The sequence below is a fragment of the Boleophthalmus pectinirostris genome, unplaced genomic scaffold, assembly GCF_026225935.1.
Source record: "Boleophthalmus pectinirostris isolate CB_2022bp ecotype Guang Dong unplaced genomic scaffold, ASM2622593v1 HiC_scaffold_12, whole genome shotgun sequence".
Taxonomy (NCBI): domain Eukaryota; kingdom Metazoa; phylum Chordata; class Actinopteri; order Gobiiformes; family Gobiidae; genus Boleophthalmus; species Boleophthalmus pectinirostris.
The window spans coordinates 28,181,010-28,206,026 of NW_026571018.1; the positions used below are offsets into that span (position 1 = coordinate 28,181,010).

Genomic DNA, 25,017 nt, shown 5'->3' on the forward strand with positions numbered 1-25,017 from the left:
GTCAAGTGTGGTGTGACTGAAATAAAGATGTATTGTACTTTTTCGACAAACGTCTTTTTTCACTGTTTATTTGGTAAATTCAATAGATTTAGTTCAGAAAACATAGACACAATACAATCCTTTTGGCAGCATTCTATCAAAGTTATTTTTTAACCAAAGCATACCTCTTTACTGCGGTTTGTGCGTTTTCTCCATTTTCACAGTTAAATAATTAATTCCCAGTTGTGCACGCTGTACAGACTACTACTCAAAGTGTTAATTAAAAAGTACAGATATTCAATACATTATGTACCTAACATAAATGTAAATAAAAATGTAATTGCGTTAAATCTAAGTATAGGTAGTCATTCTAACACTACTGCAGTCCCAAACTTGGCATTAAAGAGGAAACAATTTAAAATATATGTATGAAAAAAAAAAAAAAGGTTTTAAAATGGAATTATCTGAGTTTGTTTCAAGTTACTTTCTTCTACTGTGTCATAAATTTAAACAGTAAAAATGTACAAAAACACTGAAAACACTCCAGGTCCAGATAAAAGGACCACATCAATAAGTTAAATTAACTTATAAAATTATATATGTTTTTATTATATTCAAATAATGAAGCAAGAGCATTACATTACTTATTTCAGTAAAAATGTCTCAGTTATTGTAGATCTCATAAACCTCTGATTTAACCTAATCCTTCAAATATATATAGTGTGTTTATGTGTGTATTTATGTATGTAGTATGTATGTATATCTCTCTCTACATATATATATGATATATATGAGAGAGAGAAACAAGGAAGCACTAACTGAGAACAAGATTATGGTGTTGTAGTGTTATTAACAATTGTAACATTGGCCCATGTAGGAAACGTCCCCAAATCAAACATGGCGTAGCCCCAGGTGTTGATACCTAAGTTTATGCACAAAATACCAATGATGTTCAGCATGAAGCCAGCTTTTACCTGTGGGGACACAGAAAGAACAAACTGTTTAATAACACTCAGTAAATGGTTCAGTGCTTCAAAAGAACTGATGCAGACTGACATAAACTGATTTCCATCCATTTCTAATACCTTCATTTTGTCACAGATCTCATATTTGTCTCACCATGTCAAGGACTTTGAGGTTCCCAAAGGAGAAAGCAATGGCGTTGGGTGGAGTGGCTACAGGTAACATGAAGGCCAGAGACGCAGCGATGGTGCAGGGCAGCATTATGTACAGAGGATGAAGTTTAATGGCAGAGGCCTGAACACAAAACACAGAACGTGTTGTATACCGCTCTATCGATAAAGTAATGCAACTCAATAATTTAGTGCACTATATTGGGGCTAATCAAGGTAACTTTGCTGATAATAAGGTATAGGCTTGATGCTGACCTTGAAACCACAATGATAATAAAAAATAAGGTGTTAAAACTATAAACTTTCTTTGCAATACTTTTTAGAACCCGTACAATATAGCAATAATTACTCTTACAATAAAATAATAACATAGTAATTCAGCATTCAGCATACTAAAATACTGCTTTATGGATACATAAAAAAAAAACAAATGAACTAAACACAATGCTTGAGTTTAAAAAATCTGTGTGTGCCATTTCCTGTTTTAAGTTGGTGTGATGTTGTGTACCATGGAGCCGAGGATGGGCAGAAACAGAGTGGTTGTGGCTGTGTTACTGGAGCACTCGGTGAAAGTGGCCACTAGCAAACAGAGCAGCAGAGAAATGGCAAAAGGAGGAATCTTCTCCAGAGGTGCCAAGCTCTGCCCGAGCCATTTAGACAAGCCAGACTCCTGCACCATACAGATGAGTTAGTCAGACTGTATCACTGTAAAACTCAATTTCAGTGAAAAGGCTTGATACTGATTTAGGTACTACAGTGACCAGGTTTAAACGCACATAAAAAATCTGATCAGTATCTGATTTCTTGAGTTGAACAAAGAGATGCCAAAGACAAAAATAAAGGAGAAATAATACTTAAAGTTATTTCAAAATGTATTATCTTCCAAATACAACAGATAATTAATCCACTGATTAACAAACACATGTCACCGGGTAGTTTTGATGTATCTGATTATTCAAGTCATATGTTTTTTACTGGTCCTGTATGTACCTGGTCATAATAATTAAACATGTTTAATATTATCATGAGTTCTGGTTCTGAGCTAGATAAAAACTAATTGTTCTTGTATGTGTGGATCTTACCTCACTGCCCTTTGCCAAAGCAAAGCCTCCTCCTAGCAGCAGGATGATGTTCCAGGGCATGCGCTCGTGCACCACCTGCCAGTCCAGCAGTGTGGGAGGAGCCTTCACCAGCTTCCCTGTGGGACATCCCACCATAATTAGTGCATAGAACAGTGTTATCTCCACTGGGCAATTACAAAGGTCAGGGCAGAATAAACTTATATTTAGCTGTTACATGACAAGGGATTTTCCTTTACAACAATTTGGGAATAAAAGCACAACACACCAGCATCATTGAAGCCATATCCTCCCCATCTTGGTAGCTGGGAAGGCACCACGAAAAAGAGCATCGACATTAAAATAGCCACTGTTCCATCGGAAACATACCTGAGAGACAGAGAGGAGGCCTGTTGTGAACTACTGTTTTAATTCAGGTCAACAGACATTAGTCAGTGACGATAATAATGCATTTGATTTATGTAATGCTTTTTGGACAAGAAAAGATGGCATTATTTTGCATCGGTTATTCACTGTAAAACTGGAGTTGGCCAGCTACAGTAAAAGTAAGTTATTGTCGTCACAGCTGCTTTTCGGTATACTGATGAAGGCAAGCCTACTTGAGCCATTGGCCCCTCTGAACACCAACAATCATGCAAGTTGGCAAACTAGGTGCCTTGCCTAAGGACACAATAACAGTTTGCAATAAAGCCACTGCTGCACCACCATGGTTCTTAGTTTTCCCAGCAGTCTTCCATCTGGCCAAGTACTGGCCAGGCTCAGCTTGTAGTATTATGTCTGCAAGTAGTGATATAATTGATTTTGTTCAAAAATACTATGCTTAAGCACTCCTGGATCTTAACTTGACAATAAAGTTTAAGTTAAGCAACAGGAGTGTTTGAAGACATTATTTTTGGATTTCACCAATTAAATCAACAAAAAAACAAATCATTACTTTGAGGGATGCACCAATACCACTTTCTTGAGTACTTCATTTTGAGTACTCGCTGATATTGTCAATCGATACCATGTACTGATACCTGACATTATTTTTATTCTTGATTATAGTGATGAATCTAATTCTTTTCATAGGATTTTTACTGTACAGCTTACTTTTTTATCTTAGAATATTGTAATAATAATAATAATAATAATAATAATAATAATAATAATATTTGAGTGGCTGTTTAAAATTCTTACTGAAATCATTGGAGTTCAGTATAATTATAATTTATTTATATTGGAATTTGGCTTTTTTTAAAATTCCACTTTGTCTTTGCCAACTATGCTCCATAAAACTGCCAACAAGCCACATTTAACAAAACTTTGACACACAATATTGTCAATTACAATAAGTCACAATACACGCCCAAGCACAAGCAAATATTCACCAGAGCCATTTAGCAATGTTAGCACGGTACTATCGTAAACACACAAGTACTGTGCTGATATCCTATAAAAACCTTTAAGAGTCCATAATATTTTTAGAGTTCATGTGGCAGTCACACGTGATTAAAGCAGAGCTTAATGTGCAGAATAGTTAATGTGCTCTCCTCTCTGTTCAGAGGCGAGTTGTGAGTGTCAAATAAGGCGCAGTGCAGTTACACTGGTATCACCTCTTGGTTTCAGCAGCCTATTGACGAGTATGAGTACTGGCACCTGGTATCTACTCGATACTGGTATCGGTATCAGTGTATCCCTAATTACTTTAGAAGATGATTTTGTGTTGTGGAATAAAGGGCAAAGCACACGGGACATTTACACCTCGTTTACAGACAATCTTCCACTCTACAAACTAATTCTTAAGAATTGCCGGATGTAACGTGCCATTATTTAGTTATCTCTTCACACCATCAACTCCCCTGTCTTGTTGGATTGATCACTTTTAATGATGGATTTGACCTTAAGATTACATTATGTGACAGCAAAGTCCTATGGCAATGACTTGTGTCTATTCAAGCGTCCTGGCCCCAGAGGAGACCTGTTGTGCATGTTGTTCAGAGAGAAGGGAAACTGCAGCACCCATAGGAAAACTACGCAGACAAAGGAAAACAAAACGAGTTGCCCAGTCTTGACAAGGGACAGGAACTTTCTGCTAACAGCTAATGTGTTAACGCTAAGGGGGACAAAACACAGATGTGAAGAATAAATAAAGATGTCAAACAAGGTAAGGTTTCTCTCTGAAAAATACTGAAGGCAGACCAGACTGTAGCAAGAAGCAAGGTGAAGCGCAATCAAATCCTTTAAATTCACAATTTAAATATTTACAATTAGCAAGAGTGAGAGAAGGAGGAGACAGAAAAAGGAGACCTAAAAGAAAACCATATAAGTGATGAGAGAAATTTGCAGTGAAAAACCTTAAAGATGCACTGTGTAACTTTTCTAATGGTCCATAGAAATGCTATTGAACTGGCTAGAATAGAAACATTAAACGTATCTCTCTCTCTGGAGACAAGCAGGAGGAACCACCAGGTCAATTCAAAGTCAGATCTTTTATCACAGAAAGAATACACTTTTTTCCGGCTAGCACTCATGCCTCACAGCAAGAAGGTTCTGGGTTCGATCCCCAGGTCGCCCAGGGCCTTTCTGTGTGGAGTTTGCATGTTTCTCCCTGTGTCTGGATGGGTTTCCTCCGGGTGCTCCGGTTTCCCCCATCAACCCAAAACATGCTACAGGTCTCCAGAACAGTTAATAGTCAAGGTCAGTTAACTACAATCAATCAATGAACCTGTCCAGGGACGACAGGTGGAAATTAGCACTGATGCTACAACCTGATGTACATGCATCTCTCCTGTCAAGGTTAATGCGAAGATTGTGCGCTGTCCCTGTCTCAAATAAATAAATACAAAACAAAAAAAAAATAAAAACAAAACAAGTTATATATTTATATAACATTTATGATATATGATAACTTACGTCAGCTCCTTGTTAAACAGGACAGTGGCCCATCCCGGTATGAAGCCCGGCTCTCTGGTGAACCACAGTAAAACCAACAGGACAAAAATCACCAAAACCATGATCTCTGCAAAAGACATGGACCCCAGCTTTCTGTACTCCTCCTTCATCACTGCATACGCCTCTCGATCACGCTCGTTCTTCTCGTCACAACCAAAGGACTTCTTCAGACTGAGGATAGAAACTACATGTTATATACTAGCTATCTTAGCAGCAGATAAAGTCATATATTCTTATTGTTCACATATTAATATCGTTAATCGTGTTCCCAGTATGGCTTTGAATATGACATTAAGTACAATGCTCTGAAATGATTATGATTGTTAAAACAAAAGAGGACAAAAAGCTATCCTTCCCTGTTTTCTCTCTGTGCGGGAGTGCCCTCCAACTCACAGATGAGGTCAGATATCTTGGGCATTATGTCACCAGTGACCTCTCAGATGATAGTGACATGTAGAGGCAGCAGTGTAAACTTTACGGTGAGGCCAATATGCTTGTTCGTAAGTTCTCCATATGCTCCAGTGATGTCAAAATTGCACTTTTTAAATGTTTCTGCTCACCCTTGTATATTGCGCATCTTTGGCGCAACTACAAGAAAAAGTGTTTGCAGAGGTTGACAGTGGCCTATAATGACTCTTTGAGAATATTACTGAAAGTGCCAAAGTTCTGTAGTGCCAGTGAAATTAATAAATAAATAATAATTAATAAATTGTGGTGTGAGACCCTGTGTTGTCACGATCAGATGTTGTATTTATTAATTTATGTGTAGAGCCATGAATCTGAGCAATCGAATCATTGAAGCTCTAGTCTAGTGTGTCCTGTGAGGAGCTCTGTCAGATTCACCTCTAAGCTCTGGAGACACATAGCAATTTTGTCTGTATACATTATAACATTCTTTGTATTTAACTTTTTTATTCTTCTATTTTCTTTTTAATACTATGAACCAGATATTACGTGTTCTTAATAAAGATTGAATTGAACTGAATTAAATTGAACTGAATTGAATTAACAGTGTAATCTAAACAGACTAAACTTGGATCTTCTAGGATTTTGATTCAGCTCAAAAATGGAACCATGGCACAAAAAATAAAGACATCTTAATAATCTCTATTTGCATCAGATCTGTTTACTCACAAAACATTTCATCTTTTACTTTTCCATTCTATCCATTGAAAGAAAAAGAACAGTTATCGAGATGGTGAGGACAGGGAGTTTTTTTTTTTACTTGATTTTTTTTTCAATCTTTTTACTGGTCAATATTTGTTGGAAATCTAAAATTTCTCAGGAAAACCTTGCTCAGTTTTTGCCTCATATTAATGTTCATTACTGTAAGCTGCACTGGAATGTTTTAGTTACATCACTGTTAGCTCAATAACAAACAAATAATGTGTAGTTTTTCAGTATTTTTTAAATACTTGAATATTTTTTATACCAAGTTGATTTTCTCCATGAGCAATAACAATGTAACATATAATTATTTTCATAATTTCTAATCTAAGTGAACTTACTTGAAGCCGAGGAACATAAACTGTAGCCAGAGATAAGAGAAGATGAGCATCAGGATCATGTTTGGGAAAGAAAAGCCGAACCAGCTTGCAAAGTTTATAATGCCTCCATTTTGCGGGAACAGTCTAAATCATAAAAAATTAAAATGAAAAAAGTCAAGGATTGAGCATCTAAAATCTAATAAACATATCATTCCGTTTCCAGAGCCATACTTTGGCTACAGAAAAAGCCTGGATGTGAGTCTTACTGATTCATCTGGCCCTGGAGGATGAGGTTTGGGGTGGTCCCAGTGAGAGTAGCTGTCCCCCCGATACTAGCGGAGTAACACACACTCAGACTCATGCCTTTGGTCAGCAGATCATACTTAGCCTCCCGCGCTTTACTCCTTGCTTCCCGCTGTGCCTGTTGTACCGTCTCATCTGAAAACACAGGGTCAGTGTGGTCAAAAATATTACATTACATGTAAAGATGCATCATATATGTATGGATATAATTAACAATGTGTTAGAATAAGTCATTGTCAGTGTCAGTAGACAGGACTAAACTAGGACTAAAGTAGGAATAAAGCAAGTCTAAACGAGTACTAAAACCAGGACTAAAACCAGTGACCTCATATGTAAAACATTTCTCTATGAATAATATTTTAATATGGTTAAGGAAAGACTGGACTTTTTATTGTCTTAAAGTAGACAAAAGTTATTATGTTCAGATTTCCTAGTCTTTGCTACTTTACAGCAAACAGTTTCTTATTCATGGAGACTTGGGCTCAACAGCCAATTTAAAGAGAACAAACAAGAACAACATTTGCGGGATGTGGTTGCTACATTCATGTAGTTTTAAAAAGCATGACAATATCAAGTAATCCAAAGTGTTCAAATTACGTTACTCACTTTAAATCATTAAATGGATTAAGTTACAAACTACATTTTGGGATATGTAATCTGTAATCTGTAGGGGAATACATTTTAAAAGTAACCTTCCCAACATTGCAGATTAGTAATAGTAATAATAATGATGATACTGTGGAATGTAAGTGACTGCATCTGTTAAAGTTTGTTAAACAATAAATGACTTTATAAAGTCACTTTTTTTTGTTCTATATCAGTCTTTTGATCTGCCACAATAATGTAATAATGAATTTAAATGAAAATACCTCAAATTGAAGGCTTTTCTCAGCAATTTTTAGGTGAGATTAAAAAGAGATTAATTAGATTAATTAATTACAGATCATAATTAATTAATCTCTCAATTTTTTTAATCGCATGACAGCACTAGTAAAAACTTATTTTACCTTAGATGGGAGTTCACTGCTTTGCTTGTTAATTCATTAGAATCCCATGCTGTTTCTCAATCAACAGTTCTATTTTTTGTCTTGCACCTTTTTATGTGCATTTGTTTAGACAAGAACGAACCAGACATAGTCTCTGACTATACTTCATCAGAAAAGTGCAGTCTAGACTGCCAGGCAAGTGCCATTGTCCATGTAAATGTGCTACATTAAGTGAGGTGTAACCACAGCTATAACCAAAAAATGGCTGTCACAATCTGCCATAGAGAAGTTGTTTCTACAGATGATCCCATAAAGTGTATAAAGGAGATTTATACAGTCAGGTTATCCCCAAATTCTTCTTTCTTTCTTACTGTTCCTTGGCCGATATACGACAATTTATTGATGAATTTCTGTGAAAAAATGTATAGCCACATTTTGTGGGATCTCAACAGGTTTTCCAATTTGTTTTTTATGTTTATACATTAACGCTGTACAATTTATGAAAATAATAAAAAAATCACAGAGGATATAAGATTACCTAAATACTAGCAGTCTATGTGTGTGATTTGAAAATTGCACAACCAGGCCCAACTAAGATCCCAGTATTGTGAAAAATCTCATGGACTTCACTACAACCAACTCACTGCATCTCTCCTCTTGAATCACATCCAGTTGTTTCTTGGTCACAGCTCCGTTGGCGTGTGTTTCCTGCAGCTCAAAGGCTGTGTTGTCCTCGGCTCGGCAGTCCTCCATTTCATCCGCGTGTGCTTCTGTGGCTCTGAGCTGCTGCAGGACGGCATAAGCGATGGGTAACATCATGGCTGTGGTGGCTGTATTACTGATCCACATCGAGAGGAACGAAGAGACGATCATAAACCCCAGCATCAACCTGAGACACCGCCAAGACACTGTTAGTTGGACAGATTACTGACTACTGATGGTTCCTTCTAAAATGACTAATTACAACACTGATTACATTATTTGAAAAGTAATTTCTGATTACTATACTAAAAGGGAAACATAACAGCTCAAGAATCAACTTTTGAAACAACTTCAGAAAGCATCTTTTAATGTTGTGTTTTAAGCCTTTTTTTTTTTTTTTAAATGACAGCAGAGATTTGTAAAATGGCAGTTTGTAAAATTGCATGTTACCTGTCTCTTTTCTTATCTTTTTTTTTTTTTTCACTATTTTTCAGTACTATGGATATGACACTTTGTAACTTGTTACTGCCCCATATTGCACAGAATCAAAGGAAACAACATACAGAGACAAACAGAATTATTACTTATACAATTACTACTACTTGATGTATTGTTTATGAAAAACCAACCCTAGCACAAAATTCAGCTAATGACAAAAATAAGTAAACTGTGCACATCATTTCTCTGTTACTAATATCTATAATAGAGCATGACCAGAATTCTTTCGTTCGTAAATATATTGCGGTTATTTTGAAACAATTATTACAGCAGTACATAATCTGTCAGAAAGAAAATGATTAATGATAATTTAGTAAGAATATTTAGTAATTCATGTTTCAAAACCCTTCAAAAGTTAGACAAGTGGTTTCGCTCCAGGTTTTGTGGGGCAGAACAAGTCCCCATATAATGTAGAATTTAATTAATTTCTTGGTTATCCCTTATGTATGAAACCACCTCATAGTTTTAAAGTTCCAGGTCTAAGATGTAAATAGAAAATGCCTTGGTTGGGTTGTGTTTCTTACAGTGAGGGGCGGACTCCAACCAGCAGCAGGACCTTGAGGGCAATGCGTTTGTGGAGGTTCCAGTGCTCCACAGCAATGGCCACCAGCAGCCCGCCGATAAAAAGCATGTTGGAGTCCTTCAAGTACTCTATGCTCACCTGAACAGAACACAGATGTCACAGTAGAGGCCAATGGAGGCGGAAGTGATTCATGTGTCCATTTATTCATCATTTTAAATGATAGTGAACTTTTGAACAAAAGACAAATATTTAACCATAAAAATGGGGCAAAATTATCAATCAAACATTTTATCTTAAGCTAAATGAAAAAGAAATGCTTTTATAGATATATAAAATCTATATATTGTGGCTATAATAATACAGATAGATAGATAGAGATAGGAAAAAAGATAGGTAGATAAATTGAATTGATAATGATTGATTGATCCCTAAAAGGGGAAATTCAGGGCAAACAGCAGATCTGCCTACACGCTTGTAAATGACTTGCATACAGCCCTATATAACAGTGATTGTACCTTCCCAGCCTCCATAATGTTCATCATTGGAAACATGACAACAGGCAGCAGAGCAGTCACTGCTAACGGCAAACACTCTGTGCACCAGTACAAAGCCATGAGGATGATCACATAGCCACATTTTGCCTCCTTAGAAAAAAACAAATACGAAACATGAGTCATTACATTCACATTTTTCGTAAGAAATGTCCCTATAGTTATTGCAACAACAACATATTAGAATGTATGAAACAATGCATCTATTTGCACAACATGGAAACATGAAAGTGATCATTCTACTGCTGAACACTGCAATATGATAAAAGTAACAAAAAACAAGTTAAGTAGAGACACAGATCCATGTATTAGTGATAGAAAGGAAACCAGGAAAAATACTGATAAATGTATTTATTACGTATATGTATTTTTACTCTTTGCAATATGAGCACGTCTACATCTTTAACTGTAAATTAAAAGGATTCAAGCTAAAAATGGCTGAATAAATCAAAATTTAGCTGCAATTTTTTTTAAAATTTGGAATATAAAATACCAATGAGTTCCTTCAGTCATGTGAAGTTCAAAATTGTGGCCAGAAGTAAAATACAGAACACACAGTTAAAAAACAACACATATTTAAAGTCCAGCAAGCATTTTCTTCTCTGTTTGGTGAAGTTATTAATATTAGTTGACCTAAGAAATGGTTAACTTATCAACTCTTGTTGGAGCCATGAACTTAAAAAAGCTTTGCAGCAGATTTATTCACTATTTTAAGTTTTAAGAGTGAACTTTTAATTCAAGTCTTTAAGCCCAAGTGAAGAAGAAGTCAAGTACATACAATATGCCAAGTAAACAGAAGTAGAACATTAAAGCTCATTTATTCATTGTGTAATGTCACATTAAAAAACACAGTTTGGCACAAACAATTACAACCTAAACTTACTCTAACATCACATGTTTTATCATAGCAATAAACCATAAACAATGTAAACTATTATCAATGATTAACACAACAAAGCATTAAGATTTAGGATCATTAACATTTTAAATGCTTCAGTGCAAAGAGTCCATGTCCATAACAAGAAGCACAGAACCTATGGTCGGAGAGATGACGTCATCTACATTGTGATAATCCACATCTTCATCCTATTTTACATAGAACTCTTTTTGCTTTGTGTTCTGTAAAATAAATAAACTGTCAGGATCATTTGCTCAAGAAAAGAGTGATAACAAACCCAAGTCACCTTTACTGAAGAAACCACTATAAAACCTTCTCTAATGACTTGATTAAATGTGTGCATTATAATAATTATGACCATTTGTAATATTGGTCTGATAAAGTTTGCCCCATATACCATGTGTGAAAGAAATAAATGTAAAAAAAAAAATAAATTAGGAGAATAGTAAACTTCAACTAATAAACCAAAAAAATACTAATCCCCTTATACCCAGATTCTCTGGAAACATTGGTGACTGAAAATGGGGTTAATACATCCAGATACCTCCAAGTTAAAAAGTACTGTTTTTGAGCTGCAATGTGAACTCACCAGGCCTGTGTTCAGGAGATCATTCAAAGAGCTGTGGCATATCTATAGGTGAGGAACAAGGATGGATATTGTAGATAAGGTGTAATATAATAATATAATCCTCATGATCATTATATTGTTAATTACAGTAATATAGTAATACAAACAGCCACACTTACGACCAATTTTTCATTCTGCACTCTCTAATTTAATGTCTCTCTCTCTTTAATTTTGATTATTTATGTTTTGATTTGTGTTTGCTGTGATTTTAATGTATTTCTTATTCTGTAAAGCACTTTGAATTACTTTGTGTATGAATTGTGCTATACAAAAAAACTTGCCTTGCCTTTCCTTACCTTGCCTTCATTTGACCATAAAAACTGAAAGCACGTCCTTTATCATTTGTAATACATGACATTTCATGTTGGTGTAAAAAATCAAGTACGATTGTAATGCTGTTATGGCATGGAAAAAGGAGACAATAAGATGTATCAAATCAGAGATGTGGAAAAATGACATGACGCTTAATTAATGAATCCACCAGTTTTGCACTGCTTTATCTGGGGCCCAGACTTCCCTCTCATGTGCATGCTCACCTCTCGTCTGTCACACTTATTCCAAGTTCAAGACAAAAATTTTAAATTAAAATAATTGAGCTAAAAAGCATGAACCACATAAATATGGAGGCTATTGTGCAAACACAAAATTAAAGGCATACCTCTTCTTTAAAGCAAGTCACTTCTATTCACAATAAAATAAGTTGTGTTCAGATCTAAAACACATGATCAATTCTTCTTAAACATCTTAAAATAAATGGCAAAAAATTTTAGTTAGACTCTTCCAGGAGCATCTTCCATGATCAGGCAGAAGACTAAACTGAAAACCTGTCCCACATCTCCACTGTTGTTTAGCACACATCTGTTAGCGCATCTGTGCTGCTGGGCCTCATTATCTACAACAATTCACAAATATCTGTTTCAGGTTAAACTATAATACCCATGATTTTCTTTTATAGGCTACTATTTGTATTTATATAGCAAGTTACTCATGTCTCTATTTTATTTTAATTTCTAGCATTTTAATATAATTCTTTGAACAAATATCTTAATCAGGAATGTAAAACATTATAAGAAAGACATACCCTGTCTTTCTTATAATGTTTTACATTCCTGATTAAGATGTATCAAGCTAATTTTGACATAAAACAACAGAAAATCCACTTACTTGGAGTGTCATATATTTTGTCAACATGGCTGCCACGAGGAAACAGGAAAATCACGTACATTTTCCAACTGAGCATGTGCAAACAAATGAAGTTTGAGCTTTCAACCAGAGAATAAAGATAACAAGTTCTCCCAACTTATCATCTTTCATCTACTGAAAACACAGCAATATAGCTGAACCGAATGGATTGACTCAACTTTTAGCAGGTTAAAAGGTTCAGTGAACTTATAATTGTAAGTTCTGTTAACAAAATGGAAGTTGTATTTTTTAGGCAGAGGAACAATAATAATATAATAATAAGGTCTAGTCCTATACAGTAAAGTGCATAAATCAGTCATTAACTCTTCATTCTTATCTCCAGCAACACTACAAAGGCCATAAGATTTTATTGCGTGCGATATCATTAACCCTGAATCATAAAACAAACACTTTGTTTCCGAAGATGTCCTTCTAAATGTGCCATTCAGATTTACATGATATAAACTGCTGCTTGAATATATAATTGGTTGCACTCTTTACAGTATATCATTCCCCATTGTAAGTGGTGAAAAGTTCAGTTCTAGTTCTGGTTCCAGGTTTATTTCAGGGTTTAGTCTGAGTTTAGTGCCTCTCATTTCTGATGAATGTCAGACAACTGGACATACTTGGGAGTGCACTACCTTTTTGGTGGAGTGTCTCCTTTACGTAAGGTATCCATCTCCATGGAGACAAGCAAGCAACACCACCAGCCAACGTTAGAGGTAAGATCTCGAGGGGTAAGCCGTTCACGGTATATTTATGAACAGTAATAAAACCTGTCATGAAATAATGCATAATTGATATGTTTAAACCCACGTTTAAAAACGTCTGGAGACAAGAAGGTAGGAGACCCCCAACAGAAAAGATACATCGTGAATTTTAATCATTTCAGATGTGGGTTGGTTTTGAGCACTCACTGTTGTTGGGATGGCTAGAGGCAGTGGCAGCACCAGGATCGGAGTCAGGATGATGATGAAGAAGTTCCTGTGGTACCAAAACCATTTCGGATCCATGGTCAACACAGAATAGTTGTCCCAAAATATGAGAAAACACAAAAGAAAAAGATTTCAAAATAAAGCAGGTGACGTGTTTAAAAATTGGCTCTTGAGATGAAGCTGAGTGAAAGAATTGCAATCAGTGCTGTTTAGTGTTTTTATCTGAGACAGCAAATCAAATATTAACTGATCAAGAGGAGCACCGCTCATGAAGGACAGATGATGCGACTGTGAAAAAGAACAAGGAAGTCCTGAAATGCTCCTCAGCTCTCAAAACATATAAAGTTACATTTTCACATAAGTATTCAAACTGCTTTTTCTAGTCTTTTAAAGATTGTTTTTTGAGGACCAAATATTTTCCCTTGTGAAGCAAAGTAAATGGTAAATGTTACACCTTGGACAATGGAAGATCATGAAGCCATACTTAAAAACAATTAGATGGGCAGTAAGTTGAAGTAATTAAATTGTATATAATGATGATCGATGACATAGACTAAAGTGACCAGTGAGTACAAGTACTGAAAAACAAATTTCAATTCATTTTGTACTTTCCCATGTGTATTTAAGTCCACTGTCTATTTGTGTCTGTGCTGCTACCATTTTAGACATACTAGACAGACCTATTATGTAGTTATACACAAACTTGACAAATGATAGAACAGGAAGCCATAAAGTATCATTTCCCTATCTTTTATTTATTATAGCAAATAAAAACAATAAACCCATAAAAGCATATTAAAAGCAAATTAGGGCTTCTCAACCTGATCTGTAATGGCACAGAATAGCCCAAAGTCCTCCCATTATAACTAGTGCAATTACATTAATCAGATATCATGAGAACCGTTGCTATATTTAGTTTGGGTTTTTATACTGAACTCTGACTCTGTGTTAAAAAAAATTATTACATAACAGACAAACCTGTAACATTTGTCCCATTTAGTTTTTCCACATCCGTAAAAAAGCTGTGGTTTTATGGCTAGTGAGACTATTGCATTACTACTGCTACAATTTAAGGCTCAAAGGTTTACCAGCAAAAAGGACATAACTCGTAACAAAGAAGGGACAGTTTGGTGGCATGTTATGCAATGTAACTATTATAAAAATCTGACAGTAATAAAAGTCACTTTTACACACTCACTCCTCTATTGGTCAGCAGTACTGGTAACACTTTATAATAACTACACCTTATTTAGCCTCAATAAAGCATGAACAAAGACTTAATTAATAATGATTCATGCTTAGTAACTACTTAATTACTACCTTAATTAGTACTTGCACTTAATTCGCCTGTGCTGTAAATAGTTACTCATAATTATTTCATACTTAATTACTCATGTACTAACCATCTGAGCATTTATTAATCATTATTAAGCTATGAGAGAATGATTTTGCTTATAATGTAATGCAATGGTAATTCAGGCAGCTGTTATCTGTTAGTTAAGTCTTTTTGAGAGCTTTTCTAAAGTGAAGATGAATTATGCTTTATTAAGCATTTACTAAGCGTGAATCATTATTAATTAAATCTTTGTTCATTATTAATTAAGTCTTTGTTCATGCTTTATTAAGGCTAAGTAAGGTGTAGTTATTATAAAGTGTTACCACAGTATTGTATATTAACAGCATGTAGTAGGAAAATGGATTATCACAACACCTTTGCTATTCTATTTACTGTAATAAACTAAAGTTACAGGATTGCAAGGTGTTTATATATTCTAAATACTGTCTAAAGTAGTGTTCATTTTGTCAACTTATAAATGTTCTCATTGATGTACAATTTTCTCTGATTAAAACTAATCTTTAAATCTATTAAAACTAATTAAATCTAAATCTTTTACAAAAAATATAGTAAGTGCTTCTGAACTATGGCATGTATGCACTGTTAAAATATAAATCTGATAATAGATAAATGTGACTTAGGAGGAAGCCCTACTCTGTAGATTAGAGCAATTACACAAACACATCTTTAGTTTTTCCTATGATGACCCATGATAATCTCATTATACTATTTTAAACAAAAAAACAACATGCAGTAGTTGTGTTTTTGACTAATGCAGTTTCATTGAACATAACAATGTTTGGTTAATTATTATTTTTTTGTCCCAAAGTAATCAATAGAGGAAAGTTACACAATATTTGAGCTAATAGGTCATTGAATGAGGAGCAGAACAGAAGTCAGTAATAAACTGGGCTCCAATAGGACAAGTGAGGTTGCACCCAATGAAATGTGACATGCAGTGAAGCAGCAGAGTCTTACTTAATATATTCTTTTAAATAAAACATATTTTTAGATCTTAGATTTGAAGCTATGAGGATGGTTTAGTTACAATTTAGTTTAATCTCTAAAGAGTGTCTCTTAGACAAAATGCATTTCTGTTGTGAGGGCACTCACTGCCAGCTCATTACAGCACAGAAAAGTTACTTCTCTAACAGTGTAGCTGTACATAAAACAAAACATACAAAAAACAATTGTAGCCAAATAGAAACTTTAACATTTCCTCAGGTTATTTTAAACACAGCAATATCAAACAAGCTTTAAGTTCACTGCTTGATTTATAATTAAAGCAATGACATTAATAGGAGTAGAGTAAAATCAAGGGACTGTTTTAAAATGTTTTAAAACATTTTAAAAGCAGTCTGACATTTTGTGAAGAGTGGCTTATCTGGGACACTGTTTAATGATTATGGCTTGAGTCTGAAACGCCTGGGGGTCAGTGCCTTTTCAAAATGATCTATTGATATTCTGCCCACAGTCCTGCTCCAAACTGGGCCATTCTCAAAGGGCTGTTTACTGGTACTGACAGCTCCACAACAGAGTGAACAAAGGGGGAGATATATACTTTTTATGTATTTGTGGATATTTTCCTTAACAAAATGAAGTCTACTGTAGTCTTGCTTCTTGGGGTTGTTCTCTTGATAAGGGGTACATTCGCTGCAGAAGGTAAGATTTTCAATGTTTCAGTGCTTAAGAAAGAAAAATCCCAAAATGTTATAGTGTAAATATATTTTATTTTACTTATTTTAAAATGTATATGTATGTAATGTATAAAAATATATGGTGTTTGTCATCTTTCTTTTTTGCCTCTTTTGTAATCTCAAATTGTATTGTGATCTGAGAAGAGCACTCTTAATTTGACTATTTTTTTTCTTTTGTTTGTTGTATATATTTATTATATACATACAGTATAGATATAAAATAATTTGATCAACAGAGTGCACTGTTACCTGATCTTGAAATATATCTTCCATACTGAGACTAACTAACTCTTGCCTTGTACTTTGATGCATAACTATGAACCGCATCAGGTATTTTTTGACAAACAACCTGAATTTTCCTAGAATCCTGTGCAAAGCGCTGTGGGTCCTTTAACCCTGGGAACAAATGCCAGTGTGACTCCATGTGTGTGTACTATGGGAGCTGTTGTCCTGACTACGACTCTGTCTGCCCCAAAAAGGGTTAGTCACTTTACAAGAGCTGTCTTTACATTTAGAAAAGAGAAGTCTTCAGTAAACTTCTTATACTCTTCTAAAACTTGTAGCATTTCTTGAACTTACATGCACACACACAAACACCACATAAAAATGGAAAGGAATTAAACTGGGACTAAACTCGGAACTAAACCTGGACTAGACCAAGCCTGAAATTAAACACCAAATGAGACACCAGACCTAAACCAGGATTAAATCACTTCTCAATGCAGGTTAAACAAGGAAAAACAAATGTTCTAAACCTAGATTGATCCATGTCAAAGTCTAGAACAAAGACTAAAGGGCTAAATTTTGTGATCCAGCCAAATGCATCTAGATGTAATAATTCCCAGGAAGAGCAGGATTAACAAAGGAATAACAAGACTCTATAAAATAAAATAAGATAAAATAAAGATAAAATCTGCAAAAACATAGAAATTGTATTTTTACAAAAAAAATTGGATAAAGCTTTAACATGGGTTTATATGAATTGCAGCACGAGGTGACACTTTTGCTGAAATGGAAGATGTGACTGAGATCATGACGACAGTGAATGAAGTGCCTCCTGCTGCCACTGAATCTTCCCCTCTTCCCAGTCCTGCCTCTGCTGCGGTGATCATCCCAACTCTGGGTCCCATGGAGGACACAGACCTCAACGCAGCAACCTGCAGCGGGAAAGCTTTTGACGCTTTCCTCCAGCTAAAAAATGGCTCCATCTATGCATTCAGAGGTAAGTTTCTGATTTCCTTTCTCTACAGCAAATTGACTGCCTCCAGAAAGTCACGCAGGTATGATATGTTCTAGCATAAATGTAGGAGTGTGATCAAACTGAGGTCGCCAAAAAAGCACAATACTCAAATAATGATCAATACTTAAACTAGTATCAAACTAGATACTCATTTAAAAAAGTATAAAAACAAAATGAAAAATAAATTTAAAAAATTAATAAAAATACATATGTAGCACAAAATCTGACCTTTCCTGATTAGTTTTAGAATGGTCTTGATCTATAGGCCTAGTGTAAGAGCATGTGGTAACATTTAAGGAAGTACAGTTATTTCTATTGTCTTTGTCAGAATGGTTTGTGGTATATTTTCCTTAGTATTGTTTATTTTTTGTGACTGTGTGTAACTTTATTCCACTCCTTTAGGAGTCTGGGGTTTAGGGGTCTGCTATGAAACACAAGTGCAATGAGTTGATATTAATAAAATATAAATTCTAACTGTCTAACTTCAGGTCAAAGGTCAGAGGGGGTATTAGCAGTACAAGCCTGTACAATACTCAGCCCACAGGTCTGTACATTTTTCATAAAACTTAGAAAAGCTGGATACAAAACATACACTTCACCAACTTGGTGTGTTGTACAGTAGCATATTAGATTGTGTTGTGATAGCATTCTGACGTGGGAGTGACTTAGTGCAGGCAGAAAAGCGAAACTTAAACTTATAAAATTATTGAGGAAAAAAATTGTTGAGTTCTTGTCCTACTTAGTTAGTTTGCTATTAGATAAATTGGAACATCATGCATTTGTCTTGATATATGAGTCTCACAGCTGTGATCAGAGCCCTTATCTTCAAATTACCTCGATACAATAATGAACTAGAGAAGTGATTATACAAAATAGCTTAGCCTAGTTATTTTTCCTTTATTTTTAATAGGTTGTTTTCAGTTATCATATTTTCAAAACAATGAAAGGTGCTTATCTAAATATGTGTGTGACATAATCATTGCCATTATCGGCGAACACGTATCTGTGAATGATATTATCGTGCATCCCTTCTTACTAGTGTTCTTAAGATTGCTGTGTCCAGTTGAACTACTGTGACCAAAACATCTCTTTCCAGGATCAGTAAATGTTGATAAGTCAAGTGTCAATAAATATATTGCCTCTGTTTGTGTGTCACTTTTTAGGTGAATACTTCTTTGAACTTGACGACAAATCTGTGCTTCCTGGTTATCCCAAATTAATTGAAGATGTTTGGGGAATTCCTGGCCCCATTGACGCTGCTTTTACAAGGATCAACTGCCAGGGAAAAACTTACATATTCAAGGTACTATACCTATTTATCAATGCTTATATTACAGTGTTAGTTTGTGATTTTGCCTGAATATTTTGGATCCATAGGGACACCAGTATTGGAGGTTTGATGGGGACGTTCTGGATGAAGATTACCCAAGGAACATTACGGTGGGATTTGACGGAGTCCCGAATGACATGGACGCAGCCTTTGCTGTCCCTGCCCCGAGTCACAGAGGGAAAGAGAAGGCCTATTTCTTCAAAGGTACTCAGCCTATTGTTAAATGGAGTGAGAAGAAATAATAAAGAAACAATACAACATCGCCAAAAAGTATACCCTTTTCCTTAAAAGCATAAGATAAATGAAACATCAAATTAAAACAGTAACATCATTTAAACCTAAACCAAAGAGAACGACTGTCACGACTGTTGAATTTAATACATGTTTATAAGTCTATTACTTACTCATATTATAGACAAGGCAAGTTAGCAGATTAAAAATAGTGAAAATGTAATAGGACTTTCAATTATTTTATTTTAAAGATAGGCCAGACAGATGATTCATATTATTTGTAAACAGAAACTGGAAACAAATAATAACTTGAGTACTTATAAAATAGCTTCTTGTTTTAATAGGTCAGCTCTGGCCCAGTACAAAACATTTATCCCGTTTAGTTTAGTTTTAGTTTAATTTGTTTTGTTTTGTAGATGACAAGTATTACCAGTATGAGTTCAAGCACCAGCCGACCCATGAGGAGTGTGTGGAGATGACGCGTTCGTCCCCCTCTGTGGTATTCACACGCTACACCAACCTGTTCTGTGACCGTTCCTTCACAGACATGTTCAGAGACCTGTTTGGGGCCCCATGTAAGACTCCTATACTCTTTCCTGTGAACAAATTTAAGTTAGTTGGAGGTGATGTTAACAAGGCATTAATAAGTTAGTTTTGACAATTTGATAGTGTTCAGATATAAGAATTGGGCCAAAGAGAAACATTTTCATATTAGATTCATTACCATTTTGAAAAACTAAGGTATGGTACACTTAATAGGTAGAGTTCACTTTACATCACAACATCCAAAGAGCCTATTTTAAAACTCAGCTGGAAGACAGGTCAGAATTCTATGGTGGAATGTCAAAATATAAGATTGTGGCATTTACTGAAGAAACATCAGGGCAATTATTCATGATTATACTCCTAGCAGCTTGCTCAGAGGCATTGATGGAGGGATCAAATGCAGAGGACACATTTCCATACAGAGATCCTATATTATATCTTAACCTTTTTTTTCTCTTTTTTCTTACTGCTATGACCTAATAGTATTCCTTTGTCCTTCTCCAGCTGGCAGCACCCCCAGTGGCCCTCGCCTCATCAGTCAGGACTGGGCAGGGCTGAGCTATCCCGTGGACGCAGCCATGGTGGGACGGGTCAAACTTACCCCCAAACCCACCCTTCCTCCTGTGACAATAGCCAAACGTCACAACTCCAGAAAGAGGAGACCCAGCAGGAAACGGAGCTCACGAAGGACCCGTCATGTGTTATTTGAGGATATGTTTGATAGCCTTTTTGATGACCTCTTTGACTATGGGGAATATACTGACTACACAGACTATAGCAACTTGAGAATCACACATCAGCCGCAGCCGCAACAAGTCAAGACTACGCCAGTTCAAAACGTCTATTTTTTCAGAAGAGGTAATTTATATATATATATATATATATATATATATATATATATATATATATATATATATATATATATATATATATATATATACACACACACACACACAACATAGATATAGATATATATATTATTGTGTTGGAATATTCTGTAATTGTTTTGTCGAATTTTGCTTTTCAGATAAATATACCAGAGTTGACCTAAAGAGGAAGCGTGTGGACAGCGTGCTCCCTCCTTACCCACGATCTATTGCAAAATACTGGCTTGGTTGTGAGAATGAACAAATTCCTGATACTTCACGAGCAGAAAAATGAGAGAGATCTAAACTAAACAAGACAAATCTCATTTACACAATGCAACACCACCTTGGCCACATCAAGTATAATGTAGCAAATGAAACGGTCATTAAACTGAAATTCTGTCTAAGATTATAATAAAGTGCACATTTGTGTTTATTTGTTTAAATATTTAAAACACTATTTGTGCCTCTGTAGCCTGTGCATGCAGTCTATTGCCATAAGTTAACTGGAAGTAGCTATTGATGAAATATAAATAAATAAACTATATACTTGCATAGAAACATCCAAGAACTTGCTCTGTTGTTGTCAGAAATCTTTGTGAAGAAGGAGCGTCATCTGCTGGACATTAAAGACAATGCAATACTTGATGAAATCTGTACAATGGCCTGCTTGAAAGAAGAAAGTAACAGCAAACATTAACAAAATAAAACAAATTTAAATATTAACGAAACTATAAAATGAAACTATTGATACACAAATGCATCAATTATCTAGTCTATTTCAGAGGCAGATAAAAATATTTAGAAAATAAAATTTTATCTCTTCTTTTTCTCTTCTGTTTTTATGTAGAAACTTTGTTTTCCTGTGCTACCGCCGAAACAGCTATATTTATTATTTGATTTGATTTGATATTTATTAGAAGAAAACACAAAGCTACAAACGCCGGTGTGCATAATTTATGAAAATGGTTAAGGGAATAGTGAAATAATGTGAATTTTGTCTCTTTTTTATATTTTTTTTTTACTTTTAGCTTTCGGCAACAGTTCTGGAAACATTAGAAGGTGCTTGTTTTTGTAACAGATTATTCGTTCTCCGCTCTTTGCTCTCACCGTGTCGCGTCGTCCAGCGTGGTGGGTTAATTCATCACGAAAGGCACAGCTAATTATCAGAATTATTCATTGTGAGTGTTATGAGGAATGACATTTCATGAGGATGCAGCTAAAATGAGCTTCTACAATAAATTCGAAAAAGGCACCGCTGGGATTCGAACCCAGGATCTCCTGTTTACTAGACAGGCGCTTTAACCAACTAAGCCACGGCGCCACGTGACGGTGGAAGGGACACCAAGGATTTATGAATGAAAACACACGGCATTTTGTTTTTTTTTATAACAACATTTCAATATATTCTTTTCTTTACATTTCATGAGTGTGCGACCGAAGCATACATCACTATAAATATTCTGTTGTAGCAAAATAATGCTGTATTAGGCCAATAATGTTTATAATAAAGTTCAGTTAAGGAGATAATCGATCATAGCAGCAGAGAGCTCCAAGTCAGACAAGTTAAAATCACCCAGATCCTGCAGAGACAGATCGGACAGGTCAGAGGCGGACTCGTCGGTGATGAGCTTTCCTCCTTGGATGAACTCGTCAGGGCTTAGTGAATTCTGCTTAGGCTCGGGTTTGACGGGCCCACAGCGGGTTTGGGCGGCCAGGGGGTCGATCCCAAGGAAAGCCTCCAGCTCTTCAGGGATGTCCCACTCACTCAGAGAGTTGTGAAGGAAATCATCCCCGCAGAGGTCGCTGAAGTCCGGCATCTCCATGTAGTTCTTCCCGCAGTGCCCATGTGGTGACCCGGGCACCGCGGCCTGTTCCGGTGATGCTGGCATTGGTAGTGACAGAGCTCTCGCCTCCAGAATGTCTGAGAGCGGGCAGGAGATGGTAAGTGTGGACGTGGTGTATCCAGGAGAGGGGGTCAGGCTCGGGGGAGGTGAGAATGTGGGGACCTGGGCGAATGGCGGGCTGAGGGGGGTGTTGAAGTGCTGTGACTGGTAAGACTCTGCGTTAGGTTTTGGAGAGTGTCTTGGCGGCTTCTTACTCTTGAAATGTCTTGCACGGCGATTCTGAAACCAGACCTGGTAAAGAATAAAATTAAATACATAAGTTTTGTTACATTGTTGGACTCACACCATGAATGCCATCATATATTTTTTAAGAACAAGCCAGTGTTCTTACCTGGATTTTGGACTCAGGTAGGCCAGTCAGAGAGGCCAAGGACTCCTTCATCTTGATGTCGGGATATTGCGTAATGGAGAAGGCCCTCTCCAACTCGGTTAGCTGTGCTTTACTGAAAGTGGTGCGCTTCCTGCGACGGTGAGTGTCTGGACGCATGTAGGGCACATCATTGGATACTAAAGGAAAACAAAAAAAGGTCAATTTCTCTTATTTACGTTGAAAATATCTTGCAGGCTAATAAATATAGTCATAACAAAAATATAAAAACAGGATAAGTAGACCCACCTCTGTTTGGAGTTTGTGCGTAATCCTCAATGTTGCTGAGATCCAGGCAGGTGTTGGTCCAGTAAAAGGTGTTCATCTCAGGTAGAGTAAAATCCATTCCGTAAGACATTTCTTTCAGTTCCTTATTTCCAAGTGCGTTGAAACTTAACTTGAAGCGTCTCCTCCAAACTGTTGACAACTACCCGAACTGCACGGGTTTTATCTTGGTTTTGGAGACGGACACCAATCACTCTCAGTCACACCCACCTATGGGCCACTTGCGGATCTAAAGTGTATATTGCCCACTTTACAAACACGTGCCTTTGATGTGGTGCACACCTATGACCCACTGCTCTCCTAATAGTGCATGTTTGATCCACAATCAGCCATTAACGAGCCCATTTTGGCTAGACGAACTGTGGGGCCCTTTAATAGCGAGAGCAAATGACACAATTTTAAAACTGCAATGGTTAGAAATATTGCAAATTTACACTGTGCAAATATTGTACACTGTAAGATGCAAAACTGGCCAACTATTACTGTATTATGGTGCGATTAGTTAATTGTATGGCTCAAACTGTTTTCCCTTCTCATATAGCTTCTACTATATCCTTCTACTCTTGGTAGGCTAGCCTACTATAGCTAGCCTACAAAACATCAATTGCATTTCGAAATTTAGGCTTCTTCTAGGCTTAAATCTGCCATGTTTGGTCATCATTTGTCTATTTAAATACGTTTTACACCATTTCCTATCCAGAACAGAATTGTTGACAGGTAAAACTGGTGACACCTTTTGACACACTTTGAAGCCAAGTCTGGTCAACATCCTCTTCATTCAGCGCACGGCCTCCTGGAGCGCATCAGGTACAAATCCTTGTTCCCTAAACGGGCGCAGGAGCTGTGTGCAGAGCGCTGGACGTGTATTGAAAGATGGTGGCAGAGTGTGAGCCTTTAGGTAGCTATAATGTGTGGAGGTGACAAACAGGGCTACTGCGTTTCCACCGATCGAGACATCAAAACTTTTACGCACAGTGCAGTGGATTACAGTTTCCAGATAGTTTCCAGGCTAACAGTTGATTACAGCACGAATCATTGTTTACTTTTTTGAGCATAAATACAGAAATGCATCTTTTTTAATAGCAGTTACCAATACTGATGCAAAATATGGAATCACGCGACGTTTTTACGATGTGGGCATAAAACTTAAATGACACATATTAGCATCTGTGATTACGACAGATCACCAAAGTAAGTGTTCTGATTTGAGAAACAATAGTGGACGCGGCACATGACCGTCACATGACCATCACTAAACCAATAACATATCGATACTAATAATTCAGGAGTTTCGAAACTATAGGTCACGTTTCCCTTTCAAATAGAGCACTGGCCATTAGGGCCAATCTGTCAAAACATGGCCTAACATGCCAACATTCGAACTACTGGTAATT

The 25,017-nt window shown here is 36.1% G+C and overlaps 3 protein-coding genes and 1 non-coding gene across 5 annotated transcripts; 1 reads left to right on the top strand and 3 right to left on the bottom strand.

Annotated features, from left to right (window-relative positions):
* Positions 1 to 722: 722 nt before the first annotated feature.
* On the bottom strand, positions 723 to 10,275 carry slc13a2 (solute carrier family 13 member 2). 2 transcript variants are annotated; one of them, XM_055148739.1, is made up of 11 exons: positions 10,140 to 10,275; positions 9,626 to 9,762; positions 8,546 to 8,790; positions 6,879 to 7,050; positions 6,634 to 6,756; positions 5,087 to 5,296; positions 2,460 to 2,560; positions 2,195 to 2,358; positions 1,621 to 1,782; positions 1,099 to 1,236; positions 723 to 953 (listed from the first exon to the last, which is right to left on the bottom strand). In XM_055148739.1, exons 1-11 carry the CDS (start codon positions 10,236 to 10,238, stop codon positions 810 to 812), a joined length of 1,695 nt encoding a protein of 564 aa, XP_055004714.1. In that variant the 5' UTR covers positions 10,239 to 10,275; the 3' UTR covers positions 723 to 809. The 2 variants fall into 2 exon arrangements, with proteins under 2 accessions (XP_055004714.1, XP_055004715.1); XM_055148740.1 differs by having other exon boundaries at positions 6,879 to 7,000; positions 8,568 to 8,790; positions 10,140 to 10,268.
* A 6,355-nt stretch (positions 10,276 to 16,630) lies between these two features.
* On the top strand, positions 16,631 to 21,738 carry vtnb (vitronectin b). The gene is made up of 8 exons (XM_055148649.1): positions 16,631 to 16,816; positions 17,215 to 17,331; positions 17,840 to 18,073; positions 19,255 to 19,394; positions 19,469 to 19,625; positions 20,069 to 20,227; positions 20,703 to 21,056; positions 21,226 to 21,738. Exons 1-8 carry the CDS (start codon positions 16,750 to 16,752, stop codon positions 21,357 to 21,359), a joined length of 1,362 nt encoding a protein of 453 aa, XP_055004624.1. The 5' UTR covers positions 16,631 to 16,749; the 3' UTR covers positions 21,360 to 21,738.
* A 576-nt stretch (positions 21,739 to 22,314) lies between these two features.
* On the bottom strand, positions 22,315 to 22,388 carry trnat-agu (transfer RNA threonine (anticodon AGU)). The gene has a single exon. It is a non-coding gene; the product is annotated as a tRNA-Thr (tRNA).
* Positions 22,389 to 22,578: 190 nt separating this feature from the next.
* On the bottom strand, positions 22,579 to 23,684 carry LOC110155897 (cone-rod homeobox protein-like). The gene is made up of 3 exons (XM_020920074.2): positions 23,588 to 23,684; positions 23,303 to 23,478; positions 22,579 to 23,202 (listed from the first exon to the last, which is right to left on the bottom strand). The coding sequence occupies exons 1-3, from the start codon at positions 23,682 to 23,684 to the stop codon at positions 22,579 to 22,581; spliced, it is 897 nt and encodes a 298-aa protein (XP_020775733.2).
* Between the last annotated feature and the right edge of the window lie 1,333 nt (positions 23,685 to 25,017).

What these genes read in the sequence shown, in the direction of transcription:
- slc13a2 (XM_055148739.1), bottom strand. Translation starts at nt 10,238, where the DNA reads ATGGCTTTGTACTGGTGCACAGAGTGTTTGCCGTTAGCAGTGACTGCT. An exon ending in GTTGGAGTCCGCCCCTCACT is followed by an intron (nt 8,791 to 9,625) that starts GTAAGAAACACA and finishes GCGGTGTCTCAG; the next exon opens with GTTGATGCTGGGGTTTATGA. An exon ending in ATATGGCTTCAATGATGCTG is followed by an intron (nt 2,359 to 2,459) that starts GTGTGTTGTGCT and finishes GTAATTGCCCAG; the next exon opens with TGGAGATAACACTGTTCTAT.
- vtnb (XM_055148649.1), top strand. Translation starts at nt 16,750, where the DNA reads ATGAAGTCTACTGTAGTCTTGCTTCTTGGGGTTGTTCTCTTGATAAGG. An exon ending in GAAAAACTTACATATTCAAG is followed by an intron (nt 19,395 to 19,468) that starts GTACTATACCTA and finishes TTGGATCCATAG; the next exon opens with GGACACCAGTATTGGAGGTT. An exon ending in AGACCTGTTTGGGGCCCCAT is followed by an intron (nt 20,228 to 20,702) that starts GTAAGACTCCTA and finishes GTCCTTCTCCAG; the next exon opens with CTGGCAGCACCCCCAGTGGC.
- LOC110155897 (XM_020920074.2), bottom strand. Translation starts at nt 23,684, where the DNA reads ATGGATTTTACTCTACCTGAGATGAACACCTTTTACTGGACCAACACC. An exon ending in CGCACAAACTCCAAACAGAG is followed by an intron (nt 23,479 to 23,587) that starts GTGGGTCTACTT and finishes GTTTTCCTTTAG; the next exon opens with TATCCAATGATGTGCCCTAC. An exon ending in TACCTGAGTCCAAAATCCAG is followed by an intron (nt 23,203 to 23,302) that starts GTAAGAACACTG and finishes ATTCTTTACCAG; the next exon opens with GTCTGGTTTCAGAATCGCCG.